A 20,014-nucleotide genomic window follows, 5' to 3' on the forward strand; every position below is an offset into this window, starting at 1 on the left:
CGATCATATGAAGAATGAGTTTATTGTTCAAACCTTCATATCGAGGGAACGAATCATCGCTGAAGTCGAGCTCGCTGTTCCCTTTCACAACCGAATCTGAAACACAAACAAATCCATGAAAACGAAACTTCCAAGAATAACAAGTTCTCGGTCCGGAGGGAGCATCACATACCGTGTCCTAGTCCGAACTCAGCCTCGGGTGAAGCAATCATGGTGTCGCGCTCTGAAGAACCTTCCATTATGATGGCGGCGCCTTCTCCATGGGAACCATCCGGGGATGACAGTATGTTCGCTGTGTGATCTTCACGGGACAGTTTTTGGCTCATGGTGTCCAGTCTGCTCCTATGAGGTCGTGTGGTACCGTGTGGTAAACAAAGGTACGCGTACGGAGGAAGGACACGACGTGCGGAGCAGGAAAGGCACAGCAACGAAGACAAACCTTGTGTGATCGATTTCTCGGTGGTAGATTCGCGACCATTCAATCACGTGACATACCAAATAACCACTGAGGGAAAGCGGAAAGCGATGCCGGGGGGGGGGGGGGTGCAATTCCATTCCGGGCGACATTCCAAGTTCGGATGATTTCCAGATGTTACATCACGTGACCTGTACCAGTGTGTATCCATGACGTCCATCTGCTTGTTGGTGACGTCGCAACATTAAAGCCGTTTTGTTACTCACACCACGATTTGTCACCATGACATGGCGGAGTTCATTTCGTGCCACCACGGACGTTTTCCTTGTCCTTGGTCAGTTTCTACGACCGATGGAGATGGATTTCCATCGCTTTCCGGGAGCGAAGCCGCCGCGTGTTCATTCCTCCCGCTGTTGCTGGGCGGCGTTGTCGTTGTCGTTGTACGTTTTGACTCGTTTGACGATCTTCCTCGTTTTCCATGCTGACAAGAAGCTCACAGGGGGCCGGCCTCACGTGAGGATATTTTCTCAGTGTTGGAAGTCATGAAGGACATGATTGCCTTACAGGTCGAGCAACAGCAGGCCCATGTGGAGAACACGTGATCTTCATGAGGCTCGTCAACTAATCTTCTTCTTCATCTGCTTCCTCTTCTTCTTCTTCCTCCTGCTCCTCCTCTCCTTTCTCCTTTTTCTCCTCACCCGAACTCGAGGTTTTAACCAAAGACGGAAAATATATTTATAAAATGAAGTAAAAAAAAAAAAAATAGAAAATAATAATAATAATAACTTTATACTGTCCACCCCAGTTCCGTTTTGAATTTCCAGGCGAATTTAAAGAATCGTGGGTACATCTGGCTCGGTGAACAAAGTGTATCCGGTCCGCTGTTTCAGGGAGTATCTTAAATCGATTGGGCTTTTTAAACCAGGTTTGTTAACTACCGAATGGATACCATCCAGAGTGGATGTAAGCTCCGCCACCTGAGTGTTCCCCTTCGTGTTAATCATTGGAAGATTTACATGAACCAGCAAGGGGAGTCCTGGGACTGCCTGGAGCCAGGCCCTCTGTGTTTATGGGTCGTTTGGTTGAATATTTTGTTGATGTGCTCCCTGCTTGAGCTGTACAGTTTACTACTTCAGTGATGAAGCCGATGAATCCCTTTCTAATGAAGGCCGTTACTTATGTTCAAAAAGGATGGTTTAATGAACACAAACACTTAATTTTCACTCTTGCACTTCCTTGGAGTTTTCTTAGTATGCATGCAAAGTTTCAGCCTGCTCGGTTTCATGGTTTTGGAGGACACACACACACACACACACACACACACACACACACACACACACACACACACACACACACACACACACACACACACACACACACACACACACACACACACACACACACACACACACACACACACACACACACGACATTTATTAGTATAGAAGATAGGCAGGGCTAAATGCATAGCTTAGAAGTATGCACACTGCTTAGCCTCAGTTGGAATCTTAAGCCTGCTTACAACTGTCACCTTGGTGTTTCGCATGGAGGGCGATGTATCAATGTGTGCTCCTTATATTTAAATGACGTAAAGACGGAGGACCCGACTGTCAGCACTGGTCATTGATAAACATTAAAGATCCCACCAAGGCATGGCCTTTCATTAGGAGTAGGCGAGTTATCATCAGCATCCTGGATCATTTAAATAGTTTTGTTGCCTTTAGCTGAACATCAGACCGAGCCAGCTGGTGAGTTTCAGACTTGCATAAAAACACGTTCCATGGCCAAACCCACAAAAAGGTGGTAATACATTAAACAAGTAATTGTAGTCGTAGTTAAGTCCTTAGCTGTTTATTTTTTTTTGCTTGACCATCTAATTTCATGGAAAATGCAGATGAGATGTTTTGCTCTATGGTATTCAATTTGAGATTAAAAAAAAAGTTCACAATCCTGACATGGTTTCTGAAATTTGTTGAACATCTTTGTCAAAACTATTGTGTCCTCTCCCCTCACTCTCCTCCTACCCCAGAGAAGCTTACCAATCTATGCTTTACTATATAATAAATTTTGTGATACCCTGTGGACTGTGGTATAAAAAATATTGATGATGTTATATTTTTTGTGCAGTGTTCGATTCTCTTGACACGACATCGTACGAGCACGTGATCCGTCTCTCAGCCCACCCACCACGCACGCTTGTCCTTCTTGGTAAATCTCCACTTTACTCCTCTATCATGCAATTCTCTGATTTCCCGATCCCCCTCATCCCATACACCCTCCATACTGATCACAAACACTTCTTTCTTTATTCAAGTTGAGATGGCTACATGTTTTTTTTAATATCACACTTGCAGAGAATCAACTGAATTAATTAATGCTGAACCAAAAATAAATTGTTTCAGTGAAATACAAGAGCAGAAATTAATGAGGTAGACAAACAGAAAATATTGTAAATGTACAGATTGACTTGTTTTCCCAGTTGGTACAGACATATGAATTTCCAAATGTTGTGAGAACTATGCTAATTAATGATGAATTTGAATGTTAAATGGAGTTAAAATATGAATAACTGTCGAACATATAAAATAGTTAGATAAATTTGACACAACAGGATATTGGCCACCTTCCATGCAGATGGTAGATAACCACAGGGCACAGGGGAAAGACCTGCAGAAGAGCATGTATAGAGGAGAATCTGGTTTGGCAGAGCAGGTCTTGAGGATATGAGCACCATTGTTGTCATGCATAGTTTCAGATGAGTTGCTTTTCAGACCTCCACCTTGCAAGGGGATAAGTTCCAATTTGAGAGGGTACACTCTTTGAGGACATAGGCAAGTACTGATACAGATAGATTTGGGGTGCGAGCTATTATATGAAAACAGAGTTTAGGAATTAAAGCTTGTCCTGATATACATTTCACTTTTCTGATACAACCAAATGTCTGGCCTGATCAGCCAGTTTATGAAAGACATAAGCCAATTGTATTCCACAACCAACCCCACCAGAAGGTGGTAATAATTGGGCCGTTAGAAAGGTAATAGTAGTTGGAGTAGATGTGTATTACTCACTATATACCACTGCTCGTATGCAGTGTAGAGTACCTTTCACTACGTTTTGTGCATGTTTGTGTAGTTCATGGCTTTGTTAATTTTAATTAAGTTCATCTGTGGTTCACAGTTATGTACATGAATTTATTTCAGGAGCCCCTGGCGTTGGACGCAGCCATGTGACTCACGAGCTTCTTCGATGTTACTCCAAAGCATTTTCCCTTCCTGTGCGATGCAAGTACTGCACTTTTTACAATGCCTTCTAACAATGTCATTACTGTGTCCTATCACTCAGACTTGTCAGCCATTATTGTAGTTTTATCAAGTTATACTTTACTTTGAGCATGCTACATATTCTTTTTTATGTGTCCTGATGACGTTAGAATTTTAATTTGAAGAGTGAAGGATAAAAAGAAATTGGAAAAAAAAAACGAGCAAACAATTTTCTTTATTTTTCATTTACAAAGTCAAGGCTTGTAGAGATACATTAAGAAACTAGAACAGGCACTCATAGAGCGCACACCTTCGCCACCACTACTTTTTTTGTTCTTGGTATGAGTGTGGGGAACTGGTTTCATATGAATAGTCTTATGACACAAACCACATATCTATAATGTCATGACCCCCCCCGACTTTCGGGGGCTACGGACTAAACAACAATCAACTCACGTCGTTTTGGCAAGTCTTCACTCGCAAGCTCGGTGAATACAACGTTTCAACAAGAGAAGGTAATCTCGTTTGATGCTGGTTTCATGCAAATCAAATAAGAATTGACTGAGTTATGCCGAAAAACCGCATATTTTTCAAGGGCGTGACCCCCCCCCCCGACATTTTACCCCAACCGGTGGCATGTGTTATGACGTCATTGTGTCACAAGATTGGGCATTAAATTCTGAACATTTTGGTGCTGGGTTCATGTAAAACGGACAAGAATTGACCGCGTTATGACAAAAACCGCATATTTTTCAAGGTCGTGGCCCCCCTGACCTTTGACCCCTAACCGGTAACAAGAGTATGGGCGTCATTGTGTCATATTGCATATCACAAGATGAGGCGTTGAATTCTGAACATTTTGGCGTTAGTTGCATGCAAATTGAATAAAAATTGACCGTGTTATCGTAAAAAGACGATTTTGACCTTATCGTGACCTTGACCTTTGACCCAAACGATCCCAAAATCTAATCGAATGCTTCCTGGCTAATAACCAATCATCCCACCAAATTTCATGCAATTCGGTTTAATACTTTTTGAGTTATACGAATCACAAGATTACATACATACATACATACATACATACATACAAACAAACAAACAAACAAACAAACAAATAAATAAATTCCGACCAAAACATAACCTTTCGCAGAATGTGAAGGTAAAAAAACACCAACAAGCAAATGAGGAGAAAATGTGCCAACATTAATGGATGGCATATACCTTTGGTTTCCCTTACCATTGGTGACATGGACAATTACAGTAAAATTTCACAATGATGAATGGTACACATTCTTATGGACCATTCGTTGGTTCGTGGGCGCCAGCAGTGACCACTATTTTCGTTGTGTCTGTGTGTCTGTGTGTCTGTCTGTGACACTCTCCAGAGCATAGCTCCGTGACGTTTGATGCGATCTTGATGAAACTTGGACACAAGCTAGATATCATGGTCGAGTTGTGTCTTTTTTGTATGAGGGGGGTCCCACGCCCCTTGTGGGCGGAGCCACGCCCACTTGAACTTTTTTCTCGCAATTTCATTTCCTTGAAGCTGTGCATAATGTCCATAAGTACAACATATAAAAAATCCGATTTGATTTGGTCAATTTTGATGGAAGAGATAGGTTTTTACGGTAGGGCTTCCTCAAAAGCTTCCACTAACTCAATTGTACCTATTGTGGCATTATTCAATAATGCCCACGAACCATCGTCGCCTCCCGGCTTATTTTAATGAATATTCATATTAACCAGGATTGTGGGATGCAAGTTCATTCTTGCCCAATAGGATGGGTGCAAAGACGAAGTACCTTCAACCTACATAGTCTGAGTTTGAGCTCCTGCAGATATATTAGGGGGACAGAATACAGACAGAACAGGGGGGACAAGGCTGGAGAGGAGACGGCAAAAAACAAAAAGACCACCGACATGCTTGCGGTGAGAAAGTCAGAGACCCAAAGGCCCAGCTTCATCGTTGGCAATACCAATGATCTTAAATGCCTTGGTTTCTACAGCGTGAACCCGAGAAAGGTGAGAGTCAGGAACACCAGCCCAGAGGAGAGAGAGAGCAGTACTCCATTAAGCTGTGGATGAAGGCCTTGTAGGTGGATAGGAGTTCAGGTGTACTAAGGAAGGACTTTGTATGATCGAGGAGGTCCAGTCAGCAGCTTGCTTTGGAGGCCAGCTTGGAAATGTGATTTGCCCAAAAAAGATCATCGTGAAACCCCAAAAAGCTTGAATGACTGAACTTCCTCAAGAGGATTGTTAAGTCAGTAAATGGGGTGTTTGCCAGACGGTCCTTTCGGAGAGGGATAGTGAGAGTGTGACATTTGTCAGGATTGAAAGACATTACAAGTGTTTGACCAGCTTGTGATTTTTGTCAATGTCTGAAGAGAGAGAGAAGGCGCTGCAGCCTTCCTGTCTGAAGGATGAGAGATGTCACGGTAGTGGGTGGAGTCATCAGCAAAAAGATCATAAGGATTTTCCAGAGATTCGTTGAGATCATGTATGAAGATCATGAATAGGAATGTGCCCGGAACACTGCCTTGGGGCACTCCAGCCTTGACAGGGAGAACCAGAAAGAATGAGCCAACTCCTATCAGGATGTAAAAAAATTATGTCAGAACAGCTTTATACACAAAGGCACAGCAAAGTTTGTAGAGTAATCGACTGCCACATCTGCAAAAACTTCAATATCCCAGTTCCAGAAAACTCATGGAAACATTAACCAAAAGCAATAAAATTGAAAACAAGGAAATAGCGCTCACGTATGACCTAATGATCGCATTGAGTGTAAACATAGAAAACAAAGCACTGTGACCGGGTATAGTACTTTGGTACAAAAAAAGAAAAGAAGGCATTGGTAATGGAGGTGTCACTACCCAACAATTTTGGTCTAAACAGTACAGAAATCAAGAAAGTGACCAGATACCAAGACCTCAAAAAGGAAATGAAAAGACATTTTAAGCAGAAGAGCGCTAATATTGTACCAGTCATAATTATGGCAACGGGAATGACAAAAAAAATTACCTCAAGGAAATCTTAAAAATCATCTCTGGGAATATTACAACAAACGAACTGCAGTTGGAAGCTGTCCAGGGCTCAATGACGATCCTGCAATGAACGTTGAGAACAATAAAACTTCACAGGTTGGCCCATGAATCTCGATCCCTCACAAAAACAGAGGTGGATAATTTTAGACCTGGGAGGACTCCGTTCCACCTTCTTATTAAACCCACATCTGAGGAAAACAACCAATAACATCACATAATACACAACACAATTAACCACAACTTATACCTTTAACAACCTTATTCATTGATCCAGGAATACCTTATTGTTTCTTTAATCCTGGTGTTGATCCCACTACTCCAGAATGTACATGAGAAAATGTACAGGACCAAAACTCAATGCACAGGCCCTCTATTTATAATGAACATCCTGTTCTACTAATCTGGCACTTTCATCACACACTTTAATTTTGTGGAATGTGAATAAAAAAATGTTTTTAATACATTATGCAATGCAACGGGAACCTGTTTACATGGAAACCAACAAAACTTAAACAAGAGATTATGATGACGTCTTAAAAACATTCTCACATGACTTAATCTATTAGCCAAATATCCCCTCTCTAACATGGTGGAATATATCCTCTCAGCCAAAAGCAAAAAATTATCTTTCACCAAACAAATTCTTGCAAATCTAATGAGTTGAGATGAAAAAAAATCATTATAACATTGCTAGACCGAAAGGTATACAAGACTACTGGGAAACTAAAATGGTCAACTTTATGATATACATTTGTAATAAAACCATTCTGTCCAAATCTAACGAACACATTCAGATATACAGCTACACAATCATCACAACTACTCTTACCTGCTATCAAGCTATCTGAGTGTATCCTTTGAATCAGCTTACCAAAGAACTTGTAGTTAACCACACAAATATCATCTATATAATGATATGTAGGAGATAACAGTTTAGCTACGCCTAACTTCTCCTTCATCTGCCTCTGCATAAATGAAAACTCAGAGTAACTCGAGGGGGAGCACTCGGTAGAGTGCAAAACCTCCACCGCCAATACTGCTGGGTCACTTAAGTGAACCTGATATCCTATTCATTGTAGGTGAAAACAGATCAGACTCTACTGAACCACGATTGAATAAACTAAACTAGATCAACGCGCATGTAGAAATGCCAAAAAAAAAAAAAAATTGAAATTTTTTTGAAAAAAAAGGTGCAAAATTTTTGTTTTTTTCTCGAACAAATTTTTTTTTGGGGTGGGGGTTGGGAATCACTTAAAACATATAGAAATGCAAAAAAAAAAAAAAAAAAAAAAATTTTTTTCAAATAAAATCGAAATTTTTTTGAAAAAAAGTTGCAAAATTTTGTTTTGTTTTTCTCCAACAAATTTTTTTTTGGGGTTGGAAATCACTTAAAATATGTAGAAATGCAAAAACAAAAATTCAAATATTTTTTCAAAATGGCCACCATAGCGGCCATATTGGACTTTGGACGAAGCCCAAAATCTAATGGCATGATCCTTGGACCATACTTAATCCCCCCGCCAAGTTTCGTCGAAATCCGTCCAGGAGTTTTTCCGTAATACTGTTCACAAACAAACAAACAAACAAACAGACAGGGGTGAAAACAGTAACCTCCGTCCATCTTCGATGGCGGAGGTTAAAAATGGGAAATGTCCGCAAATAGGGTTGTCACCCATCCGCTAATAGGGTCCGTTATGTCCGCGAATAGGGAACCCACAGCTCCCACCCATCGGAATACCCTTTATTTGTTGCAAAATTATCCCACAAAAAGACAGTGTTAAACCAAATAAAATTAACAGCATCCGTAAACTTCCCTTGGTCAAAACAATTAAAATCTGTATATTTTTACTTAGAAACGAATGACCTATCAAACCTAATATTTTAAACCGATGAAAAGTTTTTTTAATTGAACTTCACCCGAAACAAAGCTGACAGCCACTAAATGTTAAGAGCTACTGAGTAAAAGAAGAAGAGGAAAAACTGGCAAAACCTTTACCTCATCCTGAAACAAGGAAACCTCTTCACAGGACCACTATGCAGTCAAACCAAATTTATAAATAGGATCTAAAAATCAAAAACCTTAACTAACTTGATATTGAGGAATCTAATCCTATCTTAAGAACTTTAAAGTAGAACAAACATTCCAGAAATTGTTAATACGAGAATTCTTACAAATTGCTCAACATTATATCCTAAATTGTTCCCTTCCCGAGTTAACCATGAAACCGACAACTGTTTTGTAGTACATTGCAGAACACTCGCGATAAACATATACTTATATGGGTCCAGCAAAAACAAGAAATACATACATTTACCTCTTTACATTTAACGTTAACATTATTACCTAAACCTTCCTGATGCTCATCTATAGAGTTTGAAATAAAAATAAGCATATCTTGAATGTTTTGATCAAGGGGAAAGTCGTTGCTCCCCCATCCAATCTATTGAGATTGGTACACTCAGGAGGCACCAACCTGACAAAGCATGGTGTTTCAAAATGTGACACCACTCCTTATCTTCTCAACAGATATGAGAAGAGGGAAGAGGCTTTAACATCTTTGGTTTTCGATTTTGAGGAAAAAAAACATTTTCATTTTGGTGTTGTGCAAATATGATGTTATGCTGAGGGTTACAAAAAAGTTCCTATTCTACAACTTTCAAACAAGTCATACTGCATCTTCCAGTCAGACGTTTGCAACCTTCGTATAACTGGAGTGGGCCCAACTCATTAACTGTACATGTGAAAATGATGCAACTCCCCATCTCTGCCTGCATGTTGACTTTATTGTCGACAGTTTGATCCCAATCAAACTTATTTCGTATAAAGTACAGATTTTCTTTTTGTATACAATGTCGAGGCTCGAATGAGAGCTAACACAGAACGTACAACAAGGGGAGCAGGAGACAAGGGGGGGGGGTGGTTGAGGGAAGGACAAAACAGTGGGGAACAGAGACATGAGGAGATCTGTGGAAGGGAGAGGGATGGGGCAGGATACACAGGGTAAACAAGATGGACACCACAATGATTTTCAGGTCCTTGGACAGGGACTTTCAGGAAGGAAAGCAGGGAATTTGAAGGAGGTGGGTTTGGGGTGGATTAACGAGGGTAGAAAAGATTGTGGTTTTGGATGGGGGAAGATAAGAGATGGTGGTGAACAGCTGTTTTGAAGACCTGGAGGGAAGAGTGGCATTGACGAGTGTGTGGGAGTTTGTTCCAAATGCAGCAAAAAAAAAGAGGAATGAAAGAGTAATTCCTTTCATTGAATTCACAACAAAATAATGGAATTAAATTTGTTTTTGACCTTTTCATTGTTGATTTTAAGAATGCTTAACTCGTTGCGAGTAGTGTATGTATTGGTATGCAATTATGTATTTAGGCCCTATATACAATTTAAGTTCTCTATACCTATGATCAGCTAGCAGGATGGCCTAGAAGTACGCACACTCGTCTTTAAGCTGTCTAGCCTGGGTTCAAATCTTGACCTAGCTATAAACTGTCATCCTGGTGTTTCACAGGCTGCGTGGTTCATCAATATGTATGACGTCCCTCACATGGGCATTAAATGTGAATCCCATCTGCCGGTGTTAGTTGCTGGACGTAAAGATCCCACAGTGTCCTTCACGAAGAGTAGATGGAGCGATTGCTGGCACCATGAACAAATTTCCAAACTACTGCTGGGAAGGCAATGGCAAACCACCCAGTATAACCCTTGCCAAGAAACTGCTGTGGCAGCTCCGACACTCTGCAACAGAGTATGTAAAATCACAATTAGAATCAGATTGCCTATTATCATCAAGAATGAACACTTCAAAAGCTCTGGTGGCATCTTTGTATACAATACCTGTTTCTCCATTTTTTTCTTCTTCCATTCCTTACCTTTTGAAAGTTGATCAAATGACCTTGCTAAAATCGAAGTTAAAAGTAATATTTGTGTATTTGTGTTTGTTCCTCTATTTTTGACCAGATACCACAAAGGTACTTGTTAATGAAGAAGAAGACACAATGAATGAGGGAAAGGAGGTGAAGGGAAAAGATGAAGAAGAAAAAGAGGGAGAGAAAGACAACAAAGAAAACAAGAAAAGGGTCATAAAAGAGGCAGAGATGCTCAAGGAAAATAAAAGTGAGCGAAGACAAGTTGTCGATGGATTTATGCAAGTGGATGAACGTGACATCAGAGCAGCCCTGCAACGAGGAGAGCTGCTGGAAATGGGAACGTATGAAAAAGAGCTTTTTGCACTCTCTTTTTCTGCTATTTCAGACACACTTTCTTGTGGTTTGACGCCAATCTTGGATATCAGCCCATCGGTAAGAGGGAAGGGAAGGGTGAAGGGAAGTGGTAAGGAGGGTGGAAAAGAAAAAAGAAGGTGTTCCATTTTTGAATTTTTTTCGATAAATTTTTTTTTAGTGATCTCAGACTAATGGGAAGGCTTGTACGTGTATCACATGTAATACAAAGGTATTATGAGACAGCGGTGTATTTTTACACAAATTACAAGTGCATCAGTAGATAATGTACATATAAATACAGTACTGTCCCCTCGTGTATGGCAATTGGAGCTGGAGCGCCAGCATCATGAGCCCTGGGCTCAGAAAAGAACACCAAAGCAGGCCAACTGCTGCTTTTACTCAGAAATTTTATTTATCTAGTATTTGATTTATTGAATATTTAAATGGTGTTTTTTTATTTTTCACCTGCAAGCCGATTTTGGGATTTTCAAAAATAAAATGACACACTTTGAAGCAATGGCTTCCTTGAAAACCAATATGGCAGTGACTCCTTATCTTCCACTCTCCTCAAGCATCATTTTTAAAGTTTAAAGTACAATGTTAGATTTATTGTCTTGCAGGGCTGCACAAATTGAAAATGTTATGTAACCTAAGAATGGGTTACACAAAAAAGTTCAGTGAACTCATTCAAATTTGCATGACTCATTTTCTCAGGAAAAAAAAAAACAAAAAGGAGAGAATAATTAATTAATTCCAGTTCTTATTGCTCAAAACTGGGCAGTTTTATTTCCGTTAAAACTGAAAAATATACATGTGCCATGCTTTTTCATTATTGGAGGGCACACACAATGCTGATTTGAACAATAAATGTATGAAAATTGTTTGTGGATAGAATATTAATGAATAATTATCTTATGAATAAGTCTCTCAGTCAGTCAAGTAAGTTTCATAAGTCTGTAACAGTCGTCGTAATTGATGGGAAAATGTTGGCTAAATGATCATTTCTTAAACGTTTTCAAAGAAATCCTCTTCCCCCGTTTTCCCAACACCATGACTGTCAAATACTCTTGCACACAAAACGAGTTTGGACTAGCATAACGACGACATGCTTTACACAATGTTCAGTAACCATTTGACAAGCTCGTAACAACCGCTTACTGAAACAAATTGTTTTGAGTCGTTGTGGTCATCGGTAAAACATCAACAACAAATGACAGAGCACAGATCTATAATCTGCACCCGATTAAACACTTTTAATTATAATCCAACATCAATTTCTTGGATGCATGAATACTTGAAATGTGATAATGAGATATTTTACTTGTTTGTTAGCCTGGTGTTAGCTTAGTGGTTAGGGTGGTGGCTTGGGATCCTAGGGTCCTGAGTTCAAGCCCGTTGGGCTGCTGAATTAATACACCAGGAGGTTGACTCAGCCTGTCATCCTTCCGAGGTCGGCAAAATGAGTACCAGTGCACTGGTAAGGGGGACACTGCATCAGCGACATAGCTGCGTCCCAACTAATGATGCAATCAGCAGCCACAAGCTACACTCGATAGAGAGAGACTTGTTTGTTTGTTTTCCCAAAATCTGAGTGCGTAAGCCAAATTGATTATTATTTTTTGACAAACTTTTTTGTTGTTGCAAGAGTGACAATTAGGTTTTGTGGCATGATGACTGCCTATCGCTGCCTCTGCATTGATGAAATGATCATTCACTTAATTTGTGCAGCCGTGCCTTATGATATAGCGGTCGTATATCAATGCTGTTTTATGTTTGTTGTGTTGTGAATGCTAATTATTTGCAGTGTCAGGGAAGCTAATCGGGCTGTTTTTTTAAGACCAGTGATGCTTCTAATTTTCAATACCGAGATCCATGAGATAGGATGCAACTGTCTATATGTATGATGGTGGTTCAAGGTTGAAGTGGACTTCTTTATTCTCGAAAATTAAAGGTAAATTTATGAAACTTCACCTATTCCTCAAGGTATAACCTGTGATATGTAAACACTTATCTCATAGATGTGATAGCATGTTGAAACCATCTGCATAAAAGTCTGAGATGGGTGCACAGCCCTTTCAAGATGTGTGCTTTGACATCTTCATTATTCGTAAACTTACTGACACCCGATGGTGTTTCAGTGGTCAAAATAGATAAAAATCACAAGGTGAAAAGTCTGTAATCCACAGCCCATCCATCTCCACGAACGAGTATGATGCAGTCAGTAGTTTTGTGAGCTAGGAGAAATGGGTTGGAAAAATCTAAATCATCTCCATATGGTCGAGACTTGTCACCTTATGATTTTCATCTCTTTGGAGCACTAAAAGAACATCTGTGTGGCATTATGTTTACCTGTTCTACAGTGCCCAGGTCTTTTTAATTTCTGGGAGATTATCAGTTGCAAACACATGGTTAGAACAACCCAAGTGCAGACTGTGCACATGAATTTCACTTGATGGGGAAAATAGAAATCAGATTGACTACATTCTAATCAATAGAAGATGGAGAAATGCTGTGCAATCTGCTGATCCTCTATCAGGTGCAGACTGCGGGATAAATGATAAAAAAAAATTTACTTAATAAATACAAGTTTCACTCAATCTCTACATTTGTAAAAGATACTGAGAAATATGTTGAGGATGTAAAATTGAAGAAAGGTAAATGTAACAACTATCGGATAAAAACAATTATGACTGATAATGAGTTCTTCAATTTCCTTCAGTGGAAGGGTTTTTAGTATATCTGGAAGAACATCAATTAAAGTAGCTCGAACAAAAGTTTCTCCTCTTCTTTCAGCAATATATCCAAAACTGGAGAAGGCAATGCAACAAATTCAAATGAAAGGATCAAAAACTCTTATGGATGAAGCATTAGAAAGAGAAGATTCAACTCAGGAATAATCAAGGAGACACACACACACACACACACACACACACACACACACAAACACACACACACACACACACACACACACACACACACACACACACACACACACACACACACACACACACACACACACACACACACATTTAAAGGCCATTTTCCCCGCTAAAGGCCCGGTCACACCTTGACGTTTTAGTCAGCGATGGCAACGTATTAAAATGTATGTAAAACGCTGGCTGACGTTGAACTTTTGATGTTTTTTTTAAGATTCGGACGTATTCATAACGAGTTGGTCGTATGCATAACATATTAGTAACAGACACAGAACGTTTCGTTGTGTTATAGATAACTTATACCAACGAATGCTGAACCTGTTGTCGGCCTACACAACCGATGCCCAACGATAGTCTAACTTCGGCATAGCGCGTTGCACGCATCGCCGACGATGTCGTGACGTAGCCTATTAAAAGGCTGACGCACAACGATTCGAATCATAACTGCCGTAGAAATGGAAGTGACAACATCGCGGTCACACCTTGGCGATCTTGCCAGCGTATGCCGACCTAAGAAAAATGTGTCTAAAACGTTGGGGGCACGTCAAATACGGTATGAGTAAGTTTGGTATACGTGAGTACAACGCTAAAGTACGCTATCATACGTCGTAGTAAGTAGAGTACGTCAAGAAATTTTAAACATGTTCAAAATTTTACGACGTACTCGGCGTATGACACACGTTCCGCATGCGATGGGGATAAGTTTTACACACGATATGTGGACGCTTACACACGTCCACAAAGGCTATTATAAGCTACTCATAAGTCGAAACACGTCGCGGTAATGTCTTTTTTACGCGAAACTTATTTCTAACTTATGTTTGACGTGCTTTGAACCAATTCTTTACGTAGTCCCAACACACATCGACGTATGTAGACGTATTCCAATGACCTCTTCCGGTCGACAAAAAAAAAAATGAACGTGTTTCTAGGTTACAACTGCCATATAAAGACGTGTTCCCAGCGGTTTTGGGAATTGATATATAAAAATGGTGTTCATAAAAGGGGAACCCAACAGTGTTTTCGAGTTCCTTTTTGAGTCGATGTCCATGTCAGCAGTAACAGTATCAGTATCAGTATTAGTAGTAGTATTAGTAGTAGTTTGTTCATGTTGGCAGTAGTAGGTGAGTGTGAGGGGGAGGGTGTGGGTTATGATGGATCGTCCTTGCGTCCGCGTGTCCACGGGTAGGTTCATAGGCTGCCACTCAACGATTTAAATGGCTGCATCTCCACGATTGAAAGTAGACGCTTGCGCTCAACAATTGGATTTTTTTTACACTCAACGACTTTTAAACGGTACAACTCAGCTATTTTCATTGTTTACAAGGAACGATTTAAATTGCTGTCACTCGCCTTTGTTTTTTTATTTTTTTATTTTTTTTTTTTGACGCTGGGGTTTGGAAATTTGAAGCGTTTCTTCTGAACGTGTTAAAACGCTCAAACTCGACTATTTTAAATAGACGCTGCCGATGGACAATTGGAATCATAGCCAAGCTAGACATCGAAGTGTTAACATCCTCGTCATGCCGAAGAAAAGTTTGAAGAATGCTGCAAATAAGTGTCCTGGCCGTGGCCGTGGACGCTGACTCAAGGACGATCCATTATACCGATGTCTTTCAGCCTATGAGTAACTTAAAAGTAACGTCTGTCGATGTGTGGCAACGATCGCGTAACGTGCCAACAACACGTTAATCATAGGTTAGAAATAAGTTTCGGGTACGCTAAACATTACCTCGGCGTGTCTCAACTTATGATTAACTTACAAGTAGCATGTGTTGACGTCTGTCAACGATCGCAGACCGTGCATACAGCTTGTGGCCAGCGTAGCGGAACGTGTGAGTCATACGCCGGCATACGTCGTGAAATTTCAAGCATGAAAAAATGAGGACAACCGAAAAGTACAACGTTTAAAGCCAACGTACAACGACGTATGGCAGTGTTTTTCAGCGTGCTCTCAATGTTATCAAAACTTACCCATAACGTATTCAACGTGTGCCAGCGTTTTAGAAAAAAAATTCAAAAATCGGCATACGTTGGCTAAAACGTCAAGGTGTGACCGGGCCTTAAAGCAGGGGTTAGCCTTGCGGGCCCCATGACAATCTTCTCCACTTTACCCTGTTTTGTGCATCTCCCCTTCTTAATCCCCTTGCCCACATTTCCTCTTCCACCACATTTAGCCAAGTTTTTCTCGGTCTTCCCCGTCCTCTACTTCCGACTACACTCATTTCCAACACTCCTCTCACCCAGTCACTTTCATCCTTCCTCAACACATGACCCAACCATCTCAACCTGTTTCTCTTCACAACTTCCATCACAGACTCTATTCCCATCATCTTCCGCAAGTCATCATTTGTCTTCCTCTCTCTCAACGATACTCCGCACATCCACCGAACCATTCGCATTTCCACCCTTTCCAGCCTTTGTTGCTGCTCCATGTTCAGTACCCATGTCTCACTCCCATAAATCATCGTACTCCTCACACATGAAGCATACACCTTTCCCTTCAGCTTCAACGACACTCCCCTCTTTGTCAGCACGCCACTCAGTTCCCGAAACTTCTTCCATGCACATCTCACTCTAGCAACCGTCGAAGAGTCTGATCCACCTTCTCCATTCAGCATGTCTCTGAGATAGCAAAATGTTTTCACCCCTTCCAGCTTCACACCATCTCCAAGATCCAACTCAACAATTCCTTCATCTGCTGCTCCCTCGATGCACACCTTACACTTGAATGTAGCTGCCACACTGGTTAATGACCCTCTCACCCCACTACATTTTCGATGAACCCATTCAGCACACATTGTACACTGAATGGAGTTCACTCCGACACCCTTCCTGCACATAGCACACGGCCACTTCCCAGTCCTTTCCACCACACCACATGCTTTACCACTTGCCATCACCTTCGTCTTTCCGATATTCACCTTCAAACCTTTTGCCTCCATACATTCCTTCCACTTGTTCATCTTCTCCTTCAGTCCATCCATACTCTCTGCAATCAACACCAGATCATCTGCATACAGCAGCTCCCACGGTAAACCCTCCTTTACCCTCCGAGTCAGCACCTCCATCACAACTACAAATAGAAGTGGACTTAGTACCGACCCCTGGTGCACTCCTACCCTCACCTCAAACTCACCACTGTTCCCATCCTTCGTCCTTACAGCTGTGCGTGCTCTCTCGTACATGGCCATCACTACTCTGATCAACCATTCCTCCACTCCTAACTTCCTCAATGCCCATGCCATTACTTTGCGTGGGACCCTATCAAATGCTTTCTCCAGATCAACAAACCCAAAAAACAACTTCTTCCTCTTCTCAATGTACTTCTCCTGCAACTGCCTTACAATAAAAATTGCATCTGTCGTTCCTCTTCCTGGCATAAATCCAAACTGCATTTCGTCAATCTTTACCTTCTTCCTTATCCTCTTCTTCAACACCCTTTCCAATACCTTCATTCCATGCTCCAATAACTTTATTGCTCTATAGGAGCCACAGTCCAGAGGGTCACCTTTCCCCTTGTACAGAGGGACGAGGGTACTCAGTTCCCAATCCACTGGAATGCGGCCTTCTTTGACCACCAGATTACAGATCCCTGTCATTCTCTTCACACCCCAACTTCCCGCTGCCTTCAACATATCTCCCACAACTCCCGTCGGCCCTCCTGCTTTTCTACTCTTCATTGCTCTTATAGCTTCCTCAACTTCCTTCTCAGTTATCTTCTCTGCTGGTCCTAAAACTGGGTTACTCTCGATGTTTCTATCCCATTCATTTTCTACATTCAACAGCCTTTCCATATATCTCTTCCATCTTCCTTTAATTCCATCTGAATCCACAACAATTTGTCCCACTTCATCCTTCAAGCAACTCACCCCCGTCACATCAAATCTCTCTCTCGCTATCTGCTTTGCAATCATGAATACCGCTCTCTTACCCTCCTCCGAATCCAAGCATTCTCCAAACATTTTCCTATGGGCCTCCTGCGCCTTTGCAACCTCTTTCTTTGCAGCCTTCTTGGCTTCCTTATAACTTTCATGTGCAGCTTCTTCTTCCACCGTATCCTTTGCCTTTTGCCATTCCTTGAACTTCTTCCTCTTCTCTTCAATCGTCTTTCCAACTTCATCATCCCACCACCATGTTTCCGAGTGCCTCGGTGGTCCTTTTGTCCATCCACATACCTCACCAACGGCTCCCAACAGACTATCTTTCATTGACATCCAACCACTTTCAAGCTCAACCACATCATCTTCAACCATACTCAGCCTCTCTCTTAATGCTTCCTTCACTGTCGCCTCTTTCAACCTCCACACCTTCATCCTCGGTTGGTAGTTCACCCGCCGAATTCTCCGCGCACCTTTCACCCTTATATCGCAGACAACCAGGTGGTGCTGCGAAACAGTCTCCTCCCCTGGGATCACCTTTGTGTCCCGGAGGTTTCCCCTATCTCGCCGACGCACCATCAGGTAGTCAATGGTTGTCGTCAACCCACCTGACGTGTATGTAATAAGCTTATTATTCGCTTTCTGGAATTGAGTATTACAGAGCAACAAATCAGCTCCATCAGCAAACTCCAAGATCCTTTCACCTTCTCCATTTCTCACACCATATCCATAACCCCCATGGACTCCCTCAAAACCGTCTGGACTCCTTCCCACATGTCCATTCAAGTCTCCTCCAACCACAACAACTTCCTCATCTTTCACATTTTCCATCAACTTCTCCATCGCACACCAGAACATGTTCTTCTCTTCATCGCTTCGGCCGACCTGCGGGGCATATCCCGAGATGACGTTCACCAAGAGATTTCCGATCACAATTCTCACCATCATCAACCTTTCACTCACTCTAGTCACACTCACTACACTGTCTACAAACTCCTCAGAAAACATTACACCAACACCATGCACGCCTTCCGGGCACCCTTGCCACATAAACTTGTACTTCTGCCCCTGCCTTCCCTTCACCATTTTCACACCACTTCCCTTCCACCATGTCTCCTGCACACAACATATGTCCACTCTTCTTCTGACCAATGTTTCAACCACTTCTCCAGATCTCCCTGTCATTGTCCCTACATTCCATGTACCAAACCTCAGAAACTGATTTCCACGTGGGGCATCAGACGATTGGTCATCATAAATGGAAAAATTTCCTCCCTTGCTTTGATCGGGTTCCCCACCTTGAGTTTTAACGAGAGGGGGTGAGGACCCCCACGGGGTACTTCGGGCTGTACCCTGCCCATCAGTTGTACTCATCATGGTTTCCTTTTGAGGCGATGTTTTTATGGCCGGATGCCCTTCCTGACGCCAACCCTTTTAGTCGCCTTTTACGACACGCAGGGATACGGTGTACCTATTCTGACCGGGGTACACACCAGGAAATAATCAAGGAGAAATTTATATATTTTTTAACAACCCCAAAGATGTAAATCTTGATGAAATAAAGGATGTTAATATATCAGGTGAAATGACATTTCATTCAGCAATAGTTCAGGACCATTTTAAAATTATCTTTAATATAAAAAATGGAGTAGTTGAATCTGTTAATGAAAAAAAGTATATGAATATAGATGGTAATGTTGTTTCTACAAATTAAATATGAGTCATTATTCAAGTGAAGATTTGGAGGATTATGATAGTGATGATAGTATCTCTGTTGGAACAGAAGACAGTTATGATACTGAGAGTTTGTGGTCAAATGATAGTTATGAAAGTAGTTTTATAGATGATGATGATTATGAAAGCACAGATTATAAATTATCAACAAGATTAATTTTATTCTAAGTGAAGTTATACTATATAAATATGAATAGTATCCCAGATATTCTGTCATCCTTCTGAGGTTGGCAAAATGAGTACCAGCTTGCTGGGATAATTGAGCCATTCAAGTATCCTGTGTCAGAGTGGCAACCTGTCCAGGATTATGCCCAATATCCGAGGAGACTGCTTAGGTAGCACCAACGCTCTGCACAGAGAGCTTCAAGTTTCATTTGTTTCATTGCCACGTCAAGTTCTGCTGATGAAAAATGCTAGCAGTTATGTTGGAGTTGACCTCTGTCAGTGCAATTTCTCTGAAATTAGCATAATGGGTTTGAGGGTGATAAAAACAAGAATAAAATGTTTTTAAATCAA

At 41.2% G+C, this 20,014-nt stretch overlaps 2 protein-coding genes across 2 annotated transcripts in view; one reads left to right on the forward strand and one right to left on the reverse strand.

The window, feature by feature from the left end:
- LOC147028567 (uncharacterized) overlaps nucleotides 1-2,545 on the reverse strand; it is a 42,686-nt gene extending 40,141 nt beyond the window's left edge. The window contains exons 1-2 of the mRNA XM_085879090.1: nucleotides 173-2,545; nucleotides 34-96 (exon numbers count right to left, since the gene is read on the reverse strand). Coding sequence (XP_085735216.1) covers nucleotides 34-96; nucleotides 173-326 — 217 coding nt within the window. The 5' untranslated portion in view covers nucleotides 327-2,545. The remainder of the gene's footprint in view (nucleotides 1-33; nucleotides 97-172) is intronic.
- The window catches only part of LOC147028566 (55 kDa erythrocyte membrane protein-like), an 88,436-nt gene that overhangs the window by 41,718 nt on the left and 26,704 nt on the right, over nucleotides 1-20,014 (forward strand). The window contains exons 5-7 of the mRNA XM_085879089.1: nucleotides 2,543-2,623; nucleotides 3,616-3,696; nucleotides 10,685-11,025. Coding sequence (XP_085735215.1) covers nucleotides 2,543-2,623; nucleotides 3,616-3,696; nucleotides 10,685-11,025 — 503 coding nt within the window. The remainder of the gene's footprint in view (nucleotides 1-2,542; nucleotides 2,624-3,615; nucleotides 3,697-10,684; nucleotides 11,026-20,014) is intronic.

Source organism: Eptatretus burgeri, chromosome 4 (assembly GCF_056783735.1).
Source record: "Eptatretus burgeri isolate ZD-2024b chromosome 4, Ebu_testis_v1, whole genome shotgun sequence".
In the NCBI taxonomy this organism is placed as follows: domain Eukaryota; kingdom Metazoa; phylum Chordata; class Myxini; order Myxiniformes; family Myxinidae; genus Eptatretus; species Eptatretus burgeri.